The sequence below is a fragment of the Amphibalanus amphitrite genome, unplaced genomic scaffold, assembly GCF_019059575.1.
Source record: "Amphibalanus amphitrite isolate SeventyFive unplaced genomic scaffold, NRLGWU_Aamphi_draft 000987F_arrow, whole genome shotgun sequence".
NCBI classification, from domain to species: domain Eukaryota; kingdom Metazoa; phylum Arthropoda; class Thecostraca; order Balanomorpha; family Balanidae; genus Amphibalanus; species Amphibalanus amphitrite.
This window is the reverse complement of record NW_024882481.1, coordinates 126,185-139,707: the sequence shown is the minus strand read 5'-3', so window position 1 is coordinate 139,707 and position 13,523 is coordinate 126,185. Positions and strand designations below refer to the sequence as shown.

The window sequence follows — 13,523 nt, the reverse complement described above, 5'->3', positions numbered from 1 at the left end:
GTGAAGGTGCCTATGAGACGATGAGAGACGATCTGTGAGAGAAGATATAGCCTTTATAAAATTACATGACCCTGAAAATGTGAGAAAAGTCTGAATTTAAAGTTCCCCTATGCAAAACAATCTTAACCCGCGCCGGCCGAGGTATCTTTAGGGGACATCACCCTGACGATTTTCTCGCATTTGGATACCAACTTGACGTATTTGCTTCAAGAAAAGTCTTGTGACACTAGCCGCATGTTCAGGTCAGATAACGTCACTGTGATAAGTGAATGGTAACATTGTGAAATGTCACAACATAAGTGAGCTACCTCTGCAGTCTGCATGGTCCTAAAATGTCGTAACCTCGAAACGCCTTCAGTGTATACTACACAAGGGAATCTGCCGCAGGGGAATTACACTGAACGTTATAAGTTCCCGAGATCTTACAACTTGTACATGTGTCTCGGATTTTTCATAACAGTCACTTGAGGGTCAGGACGGTCACGTGGCTTCATCATTATAGGTCGGAGGGGGAAGGGGAGGAATCTGAAAACTGTTATGGATGTTACGCCGGATATGATCTAAGAATATGATCATATTGCCGTGAATGCACATTCACGGCATTTGGTAACATTCAGAACTATTCCACATTCACTTATTCATTCGTTCAGGCAACATTCATTAGCATTCACGCAATCAAAATCATTGGACAAGATTAGCTGGGTGCAAATAAAAATGATATATTTGATATCAGTGCCGTAAACTCCGCCCAGTGCTGCCAAATGTTATTTACGGCATTGGTAACTGGTAAGATTGGGCCCTGGTGCCGTGACTTCGTACACTCTATGCAACACCAAATGATTTGTTTTACTATATTAGTCGCTTGTCGCTACCTTAGTCGCTTTGAAATTATCGCGTTTTCTGTTAGCTAGCGAGTCAGGGATGAGGGAAGCGAGCAACGAACTAGAAATACCTGCTAAATTCAGCGATATGCAAACTGAACCCATTTAACCAGCTTCATGAGCTGAGTGTCTGTTCAACACCCCGAGTTGAACTTTCCTAGACAAGAAGTAAATTAAACGTGCCTGGACACATGCCAAACACGACAGTGTAAAATTGCGACTCTGTGCATGTTTGACGAAACTACTTACTTGATTCCCATGCCGAAAATGGTGGCGTATTCCATAAGGTTGTTTCCTAGTCTTCCATTTGATCCTCCTGTTATTACTCCAGCAGAAAGATCTATGAATCCACCCTGTAAAAATAGGTCTGTCACTAACACAGCAGAGGTGAATCCATACTTTTCGGTCTACCTGCAACATGTTATTTTCACATGCAACTATAATATGTGCCTAGGTATGTAGTGCATACATTTACCCGAATTGTTACAGCTCCAAACCACCCACTAATTACGATGGTGAAACAGCAACGCAGTCCCCTTCCTAAAATCCTTCGAAAAGATCACCGAACCATTTTGACACTGCTTTGAGGCTCGACATGCTTTGCGCGTAATACGACACCCCTCAGCCGTGAAGAGTTGCATGTTGCAGCCCGAGTCATTGAGCAGCAATTTCGGTACTCACAGATCTGTTGTTGCCCGATAATAGACGAGCTCTGCACCGCGCATCTGAGCTGGTGTTCTCTGGCAGAGGCTGTGCGGGAGGCAGGGTTCTATTCGGGCTGGCCAGATCATCAGTCTGAACGCTGTCCGCTCTTGAAGGCTGAAACGTTCCTGCGAGTGCTGGCAAGACAACCTGCGAAATAGGACGGTTAGATATGATTGTGCGGACATAATGTTTGGTTGACATTGCAGGATATCGTGAAATATAATCGTAATCGGTTATTTCACTACACCTTTCACCAAATAAGGAAGCGTAACGCCTGGGGCCGACGATAAGGGCAAAGGAGAACGAATAAGAAAGGGAGAATATGACCCTTCAACCTTCTTAAAATAATTCATCGAATCATGTTTGTATCGTGTTTGAAAAAACATCTGGGAAATGAAATTTTAGTTAACCCTCGCCCTGGCAGGGCATGGCAGGGGGGGGGGGTCGATGCGACCCCCCTCGCGATTGGCTCCTATGGCACCTAGAAACACCAAATTTGGTAGGTAGGTGGGCCTCCTGGAGTTCTCGCCCCTGTGCAAATTTGGTTGCTCTAGGTCAATATTTAGGGGGGTTTGGGGGGTATAAATGCAAAAATTTCGCTAAAAACAGGTCAAAAGTTTTTCGCTTATAACTTTTGATCTAATTAAGATAGAGCAAAAAGAAAAGCACCAGTGAACTCAGCACGTCAAGGCGCGTCGAATGATATACTTTTTAACTTACTTAAGTGTACTTAAAGTTTTTCTTAAATTTTAAGTAAACTTAAATTCATAAATTAAGTTCAAGTTAACCAAATTGCATCATATCGCATATCATTCGATTCGGCTGATCACCAGGAACACAATGCTACCATTTTTTAAGCTCTAGCGTCATTATGTGCAAAGTTATTGGCAAAAACGTCATTTAAACTCAGTTGACCTCATTTGACCTGACCCATGGATAAGTACACCAAACAAAGAAGCACCAAGTGAGCTGCTGTTAAGTACCGTGGTTTCAAAGCACAAAAGTGATAGAACGAAGCGGATATCTCCAGTATTTTCCGAATTTAGTATTTTCCCATAGGCTTAACATTACGACGTAATGACCTCTAACTGACCTCAGGTCAGTGACCTCAAAAAAGCCGGACTATATGTTATACAACTCGGTGAACTTAGCACATCCTGAAAGTTTGAAGGAAATCAGTCAAAAAATGTGAGTTGGACAGGTGCAAAAAGAAAATTGAAATTTGACCATGACCTTGTACCGGTTTTTCTGACCTGGTGACCTGACCCAAGGTCACCCGGACCTGAAATTTTCAGGTCATATGTAAAAAGGTTGCCCCATAGGCTGTGTCAAATTTGGCGGCGCTGTGCGCCGCCGTTTTTACGCTATCTTCGAAAAGCCTTAGGGGGGGGGGTCGCATCGACCCCCCCCCCTGCCAGGGGAGGTTTAAATATTTTGATATGAAGAATTTGCAAAAAACATTCAAATAATTGTGCAATAGCCATGATAAGCTTTACCTCCTACATAGCATACAATGTTCATTGCCCTCCTACCTTCCCGGGCATCAATTTGACACCTTCACACCAAATTTCAAGTCTTAGGTCACCTTAAGTCAGGAGTTATTGAGGTCAAACTGAGGTCATGTTCGAGCAAAAATGAGCAGAAAACATGCAATCTTGAAACGCTCACCAAATCTACAGTTATCAAGCAATTTCAAAGTTCTTTAAATGGTCTAGTAGACAAAAGCAGCGCTACAAAACTGCTATCTCGGATTTTCAAAATTTTGGGATTTTTACCCCAAAAAAGTTCAAAAAATTATTTGTTTTAGAAAAACTAAAAAAAATCCAAAATTTTCCCGAATTTTGAAAAAAGGGAATATGTGATAGGTCCTGCACTCTTCTATGTACATACCAAATTTCAGATCGATATCTCGTTTTTGGCCAAGTTATAGCGAAATAACTGTTCAAAAATGATGACGTCAAATTTTGGAACTCAAATTTTAGCAATTCTAGACCACGTATGGTAAAACAAAGACCACTATTGAACTCCCCGTGACGAGCTGCATCGATTAGGTACCCATTTCATGCAAAAATATTAACTTTGAAATTTGACCTAATTTGACCTGACTTTGACCTGACCTTGACCAAAACGTGACCTAAGCTGGCCCCAAAGGCTGCCTGACCCACATAATCGCATTTGTCATGTGAAATGGACCATAAAACATGTATCACACGACACTTTCATAATGTGACCCCCCAGTGACCTGACCTCTGTGACCTGACCTGCTATCAGTGACCTCAAATAGCAAAATATGTGTTTGAAGAACATTTCCCATCGATGATTTTCAATGAAATGCATTTTACTCGATTTTACAACGCATTTCTTGAAATGCATGTAAATGGTGAAAATTCGACCTTTGACCTGACCTGTGACGTCATCGGTTTGACCTAGGTCAATAAAATTGGGTCACGAGGTAGTTCCCTGATAGGGCTATCCAACACCGTTTGCCGCTTGTCGCTAGGTTGCGTGGTTCTCGAGATCTTAGGGGGGGGGGCCAACGGGGCGCTTTGCTCGGCAGAGCCCAACGGGGCGCGGGTTTTAAATGTCAAAGTCATATACATTATTTAGAGAAATTTGAGAAAAATTAACATCATGGCAAATAATTTAACTTTGTCTCGGCTCAGTCCATAAAGTCGCATAATCAAATCTGAGTTTAAGTCCAATGCTGTAGTTAGCCACCCTTTATCAATAACTAAAAAAAAAAAACTACCGTAGACCTTGCTTTTAGTGCTGCCACAGCCGTTACTTGAAGCCCTCCCCGTTAACGATGCTTCAAGCATGCACCAACTCGAAGCTTTTAGTACCCTCGGGTACATCAATTTGACATTGTTTCCAAAGGAAAATTTCGTACCTACTAGAGGTTGCCCAGAAATGACGCCAGAGTGACGTCATGTTCGGTCGATTTCAATGTAGCACATGGACTTACGGTAATTGCGCTCAAGCCATCGCTCAAGCTACGAGTATTATCGCATATTTTGAAAATTCTCAATTTCTTACATTATACTTGCAAGTTTTCACCTAAAAGCTTCACTAAATACCTTAAAAGAAAATAAATAAATGGAAGAATAAACGGAAAATAGGTATGTGCTTGAACACATACCGATAAATCACCCTAGAAATGTTTGCACATTTTCTTCACAAATGGCTAAGGTTTTAATCACTCAATTGCAGTTTTCAGTGCAATCTAAATATCGTACATCTAAACAAATAACATCCTCGTGTGCCATAGCTCAAACTGGAACTTAGAGGCACATTATTTCCTGAACAAAATTGCACTTTTAAGTTCAAGTGCCTTTAAATTTGGCTATTTTAACTTGACAGTGACTGTACTTCGCTAAAACCAGTCATTTTTTTTTTTGACGGCACACATTACACTATTTTCAAATTCAATGGTAAAAATGGACCATAAAACGTGTTTCAAATCACCTATACCAGCCTTAAAATTTTCGTAACCATTTATGACCTAGCCTGGCTTAGCTTTGACCTAAACATAAACAAGTTCAGTAGGTACCCACATATTTTCCCACTTTCCCACTTTCGACGGCGCAAACGTACCCATTCATGAAACTCATACTCACCTTGGCTTGACTTTTCTAAGGGTTTACGCTTCCACCAACACGTCAACGCAATATGCAACAAGGTACACAAATTACTCAGCCCACTCTACTCCATTGCACGTTACATACCCAGGCCCATTCTCGACCAAATTTACAGGACGTATATAATACATACCTATATGACGGACACATAACAATACAAGACGCTGCCAGACTTGACACGTTACAAAACAGAGTAGGGAGACTTCTGACGGGGTCTATGTTCAGGACGTCAACCGACAAACTTCTACAAGACTTGGGCTAGGACTATTCAGCTGGCTAAATAGACCCGCTGGTCTATTCAGCCATACGCACCCTGTGTGTGTGTGGGGGGGGGGCAGATTATGCCCCCTGTCTAACTTCCGAACCGATGGTCGTAGAAAGACGGGAAAACGGCAATCGAAAGCTCTAACAAGGCGGATCCTAAGAGCCGATTGTTTTTGCTTAAGTAGGTTAGAGGTCAGGTCAAGGTCAGGTCAAAGGTACAAATTGCAAGTTTCTACAGTATCGGCCTTCCACCGTGGTTGCCGAAGAATGGACTGAGACTGATTGCCCAAAACGTGTTCTTAGGCTACCAAGACAAGATTCGTTGCATACAATGTCATGCAAAGGTCGAGGTCAAGGTCAGGTCAGGTCACCAAATACGAAATATAGAAGAGGGCGTGCGCGACACATGTTTTATGGGTTATTTTATTCTTAGAATTCAATGGACATGCTAAATTAGTGATATGGACCACATCTGGATAAATTTCAGGTCGAGGCCAGGTCAAGGTCAGGTCAAGTGAGGTCAAATTTTGAAGTTGATTGGTAAGACCTAAAACGGTGAATATCTGATGCAGTTTTTTTCACGGCGAATCGAATGTGAAAGGTGCTAGAGATGCAAATGTGCGAGATTGAAGCCCCTAAGACCCATGTCCGGGCAAACCTGGGACCGGTCCCACTTGAGAGCGACCGGTCGGCCGGCCGGGACGGCGGAGTGCCGGCCTGTCGGGTCGATTCACAGGCCCCCATGCGGACGATGCGGATTAGGAATGCTCGTGCGCCTATTTTAAGTGAACCGACTCGTGATCTCTTATCCAGTCGCCGCGCTGTGCTCACTTACACTCGGCAACAGCTCTGCCAAAAATAAACGGGTGAACCGGGCCGCCCGGCGCATGATCAGACATGACAGCTGCCAGGAGATTCGGCGGCGGCCGCAGATTGAGGCCCCCGCCCCTAAGACCCATGTGAGGTCGGCAGTGGTGAGTGGTCGAGACGGCCACACCACACCGGATATACCGCCCGCCGAGCTGAACCGCTACTTTGTGGAAGTGGGACCACGCGTGCCTTGTGAGGTGCCGGGTGAGTAACTCGGGGGAAGCGCCTCACTCACCACCCCGCAGACTGCCACGCGTAATGGCATACATAGACAATACATTCAGTATCCACTAGATCTCCCTGACCCGGGGAGATATCTCACAGCTCTCCCCGGGGCCGGGACGGCATATGCCATGAAACGGCACTGTCCCGGTCCGGCCAGACGGGCCGCCGATATTGTCAAGGCCATATGATATTGTACCCCGATATACAATGTTCAATGTTCTTAATTTTGGAGCCGCGTGTATGAATTGTGCTGTCGCGACGCGAAGTTGATAAAAAACGTCATCAGGTATCATTGCTATTCCGAGAGAAAATGTCCAACAGGAGAACACGCCTGGCGTCAAATAAATGAAATGTGAAATGTCTTCACTGGCCATATATTATATTTTGTTTTCTTCGAGTTTGGATTTGCGTCTTGAAATTGAGCACAAACATCCGTTTAGAAAAATTAGCCAAACTGAATTTATTAACTTTTGCGTTCTCTTATTTTTGAAACGCATATAGTCGAAGGTTTGTGTTCAATAGCCAAACAAACACTATTCGTTAGAACAACATTTTTCTACTGCCTATTGGTGCCCGAAGCAAAGTTCCAAATTATCTTTCAATTCAAGGATTATCTATTTACGTCCGAAAGTCAATGGTTACATGTTTCACAAAAATCTTACTTCCCTACTACTATATACCTGCTAGATATGGCCTTGCCCAAGGCCATAAGTTGCCTTGCCTACTTCCAGTTTTTCCATGAACCCGTATTTCGGAAAAATAATGGCACGAGAGCCAAACACGAGTGATACCGATCTAAGATACTTCTGGCTTGCTTTCACCTTTAACTGCTTAAACGCTTTCAACCCTGGTGGCAACACAAGTACACATTACCCAACAATTGGAACACAAAACTGAGCTGACAGGCAGTTTTGCTAAAGCTGACAAGATCAGCATCCACTGCCTAAAAAAAGTCATTTGCATACATTGTACATAAAGTAGTTATGGACTATTCCTGCCACACTCACCGTCTTGTTGCGGAACGAAGTAAACAGGGAGTTACATGTTCCGCAAGATGTGCTGTACACCAGAAGGTGACCCACGCCAATTACAATGGCAAGTAGAATGAATTTGCTTCGAGTAGATCCAAACAGTCCTGCAAACGAATAGAATTAAAACAGCTCATTTGGGTCCTTTTCAAGCCGACATGCATGTATATCCGCTCGCTATCATCCGCTCGCTATACATCCGCTCGAGCTAGTTTGGCGACGTTTACACGTCTCTAATTGAACACTGTTGTGTGAGTCGAGGCTTGTCTCTCGCTTCCCGTCGCTTCATAGTCCTTCACTATCCTGCTAAGATCCAATTCTGGATTGTGTGTAATATGTATTGTGCCTCGCAGCCAATCCACCGGCTAGATAGTTAAAATATGAACAAAAAATGAGAAAATGAGGCAAAAATGCTTCTACAGTAACATCGAAAGGGTTGCGTCACATTTCCGCCCAACACTGCCCTCTCTCGTTCCGACGCAGTTGTGTTGGAAGCTAAATGAGCCAAGATGACAAAACATCACACATTGGTCTCAATTCGGTTTGTACTTAACCCTCGCCCGCACATGCCATTTTCCCATCCTAGAACGCACATAGGGGGGGTGGTTGCCACCCCCCCCGCGCCATTTCGTTCCTGTTGGAGATAGAGCTTAGCAGTAAAGACCAAAAAGATTCTTTGGGAAGAGACGAATCCAATGATACCCAGTTTTACCTTCTCAGGTCAGTCATTGACCTTCCAGGTCAGGTCGAACTAAAAAATGTTGCTGTTTTGGGTCACCGTTGGATATCAAGTGCGCTGCTTATCAAATACCGATGACGATGCTGTTTTCTGGTGCCAAGCCAGCTAGAACCTCTTTGTCACACTATCCGACCAGAATTTTGCTACTGAGGTCATTTCAGGTCAAGTTAGGTCAAGGTCAATTATATGTGTTTGCATGTCTGTGTGTGTCTGTGTGTATACTGATGTGTGCACCGATTGTTTTTGGGTTCATATCACATGAAATCATGATCTGAGAAGCTTTTACCAAAAATGCAGTCAAAAAACTTCACAAAAAGTAAATTCAGCTTGCCTAAAACGCAATTATCTTAGATGACCTAGGTTGACCTTGACCCTGACCTTGACCCCTGTACATCGTCGAACAACATGTTCCATGATAGGTGGGAGGTAAGACTGGCAAAAAAGGCCGAAATCAGGGTGTCAAAAGCTCACAAGGCCCATGGCAAACGCAAGATGTTGAGAATTGGCCATTTGGGTCATGACATGACCTGAAAAACAAGGTCATATCTCCGAAACCAAAAATCACAGAAACTTGAAATTTTCAGTGGACATCAAGAAAGGATAGACGAGCAGCTATACGAAAAATCAGCCTTCTAGCTCTAAAAATGTTGAGTGCAGAGCAGAAAGACTGCCTGGGGGGGGGGGGTGGCAACCACCCCCCCCCCATGTGCGGGCGAGGGTTAATACACATTTTATTTTGCTTGGATTTATGTACACATTTAGAAATGATCGTACTCATTACTACTTAAGATGCTCGTGCTCGTCTAACTAAAGATGTGAGACGCACATGAATTTTTCGAGTTTTTAGAGCGAAAATGGCGTGGTAGGACGACATTAAAAGGTAATTTTAATTGAAAAATCCGACGAATTTCATTCAAATTTTCAGTGCTGACTGCTGACGGCAAATTGATTTATTATAAGCTAATGAAAGTTTGGTGTAGCTGGCTCTAATTGCGCTTAGAAGATATTAGTGAAACACGAGGTGTGGGGGGGGATAATTGGTTTTCCTCCCTCCTCCAGCGGGACGCGAGCCTTCACATCGAGGAATTAGGCATGCATTTATATACGTACATGTCGACTTTAGTAAGAATGAGACTAATAGAGTGCCAGTGGCTGCCGGCTGTGACAGCATTATCAGTATCAAGGCGCTGGTTACCTCCTCCCTATCCACTACATAGTACCTCCATTGTACCATTTGTATAATGCCACTTTGTCTACCTGTTTATCTGTTTGCACCCGCTGTGTGGTGATGTGATGCGCTGTCAATCAATTCTTTCCAAGAGGTTGATATTTGCACAGCGAGTAGGTGATGTCACGGGCACGTGCCTGGCATGGACTCTGTGGGTGAGCGGGTGGTACTTACGTGGTCTGCGCTGGAACAGACGTCAATTTTTCCATTGCATTGAGATGAAAAGTAACTGACATTCAGAATTCGGGTTATTATTACACGATCCCACTAATCGAAGTCTAACCAAGCTGGGGGGGGGGGGGTAGAATCTGCCCCATCGTGATCTTCGCCCAAATGACTCGCTTCACGAATAGGACCCCCAATTCCCAGTGCTCTGGAGCCGCCCCTGGTAAAGTTATGAACTTGAAATTTTCAGGGAATGTGCCCAATTTAGTTATAGGAAAAGTCAGAAAATTTCAGCATCGTAGCTTCAGCGGTTTCAGAGATATTCCCGAAAAACCTGAGGGGTGAATGAAAACAACCCCCCTCCTGCCACTAATAGGGTTAAAAATTTAGGTCTTTGACGTCAAAACCATTCTTGCAAGGGTGTAAAAATCAGCCTTCTGACGTTAGAAAAATACATTTTTTGCTTCAAAAGATTTGCCATTGATAGGGGAAAAGGCACTGACAGTTTCGTGCTCCAATGTCGTAGCGCTCAGAAGCTTACATAGCAAATCTTCTTTGGAGGGGGTGGGGGTGGGGGAGGGAGGGGGGGGGGGCTAGCGGCGCTTCCGGGTTAATGAGGGTTCTTTGCATTATTGATCACCTGTGCTTAACACCTTGCTTTTGGAATTTGGCCGATCAACCTTTTCACTTACTGTTGATTGCAGTACTCGTAGTCTTCATTTTCAGCCAGACCTGTTTCCACAGCTCCGTGTTACCTCTCCCGAGCATGGTGCTACCGATGCAGCGTACTGCACAGTGCACAGTCTGGCACTACACTGCACGGTTCGGATCTGTTGTTCCTCCTGCTCTTCTCACTCCCGTCAGTCACGTAGGTATGCCTAATACCGTCTGGCAGCGTCCCTGTGCACTGAAAGAAAAAAATACCACCCTAGTTAGTTTTTGGGTGGTGGTCATATTTTGAACAGCCTTTTACTTATGGTAAACCAGTTTACGATCCAAATACTAGGCCCAATATCAAAGGAATACTATGCAACTACCAATGCTCATCAAAATACCATGGTCTTAGTACGGTAATATTTTTTCATCATACTACCTTGAAACTAAAGCATAACTAATAAGAAACCAAAGCTCTACTAACGCTAGTATTATCCTGGTACCGCCTACTAAGAAAAATACCACCCTAGTTAGTTTTCGAGTGGTGGTCATATTTTGAACAGCCTCTTACCTATGGTAAACTAACTTACGACCCAAATACTAGGCCTAATATGAATGTAAAACCATGTGAATACCAATGCCAGTAAAAATTACCATGGTATTAACACGGTAACTATATGTCGTCATACCATGCCCAAAAACCCACGTGATACTAGCACGAAACTAGGACTTTACTATCGTTAGCTACTCCCTGGTAATGCTTACTAATGACTTATCATGGTAAAACCATCCTTTTGTCATCTGGATACCAGCTTTGCTTTGCTGGCCAACCATCGTAAAACAATAGTTTACTATGTGACATTTATTGTGATATTACCAGTCGGTTAACAGGATCTTACTAGTCATCAACCAGCATGCTTCATATGCTGTGCTTTAGCCTATCCATGCCAAATTTGTTTATCATTACGACAGCCACTTACTGATGCACAACAGCATGCATGACAGTATCTACCTAGCAGTCGACAAAGCAGCTCTTCACTTTTCCAAAGCATCTACCTAGTAACCTACATGAAATATTTCACACATAAAAAGCATTTGGCCACAAACAAAGTTACGTCTGCACATAACCAAACAACGCGCATGAACAACAATTATTACAGTTCACTTTATCATCACAATGCAATCGGTCTCTTTTCACACAATCGTTGAATGTCGCCCTTCCAGCGATTTATCACGCAACACCTTCTCCAAGGGCATTGGTAGCCATATACCGAAGGTTCGAACTTCGAAAGCCAGCTCTGGAAAAGAGCAGGCATTGATATAAGATAAACCAATGGAAAGATTGATTGTGTGTGCTGCAGTGACACTCTATCTCCTACCCCTCCCACCTTGACTCGCAGTGTCCCGTGACCTAGCTCCCAGTTTGATGAAACAAGGATTTAAGATAAGTTGTTTTAAAAAAATGGCAGCATCTAATAGAACAGGGGATTTGTAGGGTGAGGAATTTAGCAAATTTGGGACATTAGGCCAGAGGCTGGTTCAGGTAAAATGCCCTATAATGAATTAATTGCCATGAGGTGCAGTGTTGAGTGTTGGCAATAATTCAAAAATTCTACTCTTAACCAGCGCCCCACTGGGGTATGTTCTGTAACGCACTCCACTGGGGGAGGCGGGGGCTATTTATAGAACCCCCCCCCCCGCTCCAACTCCGAAACTACTGGGCCGATTGTCAAAACTGAAACGGCGTCTGATAGCCCTGGAAAAACTGTCGAGCAAAACCTAATTTTATTGACCTCGAGATCACCGTTGACGTCACAGGTCAGATCAAAATAAAAATTAGCAACGTTTTGGCTTGTTAACCCTCCCCCGTATAGGGGGGGGGTCGAACGGACTCCCCCTCGGTTTTTCGCGAATACCTCGCGTAAAAAGCGGCCGACCGCAACGAAGCTTTCAGTACCCTCGAGTTATAATCAATTTTACACCTACCCTAAAAAATGTAATGGCCCTGACTAATGACCTTTGACCTGTGACCTACTTTTCGAGACCATGTTTGGCCGGAATCGCGATTCGGCGTATGTCGGCTCGCATTTGCCGCGCGTTTGCAGTCCTTTCGTGGTTTCAAGCGTTCAAACATGGGATATGATGCTGCTCCCATGCATTAGGGTGGATGTCAAGGTCACCAGAAGGTCAGGTCAGTTCATTGACCTTTGATGACCTCGGTTTACTTTTTCGAGTTTTATCAGCATCTTTCTAGGCTAGTTTTTTTAGCTGATTTCGAATTTAACAACCATATATGAACATTTACGAAGTATTTTTGGTGCCTTCGTAACATGTTACGAAGCTGTCAGAGGCGGTTGCCACCTAGTGCACCTACTACGAATACCCGGCAAAACCCTTACTGGTTGACCTGACCTGACCTGACCCGACCTGGCCTAAATGCATGAAGACATCATCTATGATCATAGCTAACATGATATTCGTGATCAGTTCCCTAAAAAACCCAATAGCAGCCACGTTTTACGACGTTCTAACAGGTCCCAGTTTTCCCCACTTTTGGGTCATTGACCTGACCTGGAAGGTCAACCGATGACCTAGGACCGACGACCTAGGATAAAATTGGGTACCATCGGCTTTCTCTCGTCACGGGCAGCACGCTCGTTTTTTTCCGCGAAGCTCTAGCTCAATCAGGGGCGAAACGGCAAGGAGGGGGTTCAACGGACCCCCCCTTAAACGTTCGTGGCTGGAAAAACACCAATACGGGCGAGGGTTAACCCCCACCCTACTGTGGGGAGGGCTATTCATAGCCCCTCTCGTGTTTACGCAATATCTTTAAAACCGCTGGACGTATCAAAACAAAGCTTTTAGGACCTTCGGCTGCATCAATTTATTTGACACCTTGTGCACTAATAAAATTTTCGTAGCTACTATAGATCGGCCGGAAATGACGCCAGAGTGACATCATGTTCGGCCGATTTTGATGCAAAGCATTGAACAACGGTAATCGCTCTCAAGATCTGAGTTTTAACCCGGCAAGCGGTGGGCCTCCCGGCTACCTTCCGCGCGGTGGGAGGGGGGGATTTTTGACCCCCCCCCCCGAATCTCCGAAGCTACTATGACGGATCGGTA

The 13,523-nt window shown here is 44.2% G+C and overlaps 1 protein-coding gene across 1 annotated transcript in view; it reads right to left on the bottom strand.

The window, feature by feature from the left end:
• LOC122368892 (galactoside alpha-(1,2)-fucosyltransferase 2-like) overlaps window positions 1-10,649 on the bottom strand; it is a 41,774-nt gene extending 31,125 nt beyond the window's left edge. Inside the window, exons 1-4 of the mRNA XM_043343204.1 lie at window positions 10,436-10,649; window positions 7,591-7,718; window positions 1,563-1,733; window positions 1,131-1,234 (exon numbers count right to left, since the gene is read on the bottom strand). Coding sequence (XP_043199139.1) covers window positions 1,131-1,234; window positions 1,563-1,733; window positions 7,591-7,718; window positions 10,436-10,511 — 479 coding nt within the window. The 5' untranslated portion in view covers window positions 10,512-10,649. The remainder of the gene's footprint in view (window positions 1-1,130; window positions 1,235-1,562; window positions 1,734-7,590; window positions 7,719-10,435) is intronic.
• Between the last annotated feature and the right edge of the window lie 2,874 nt (window positions 10,650-13,523).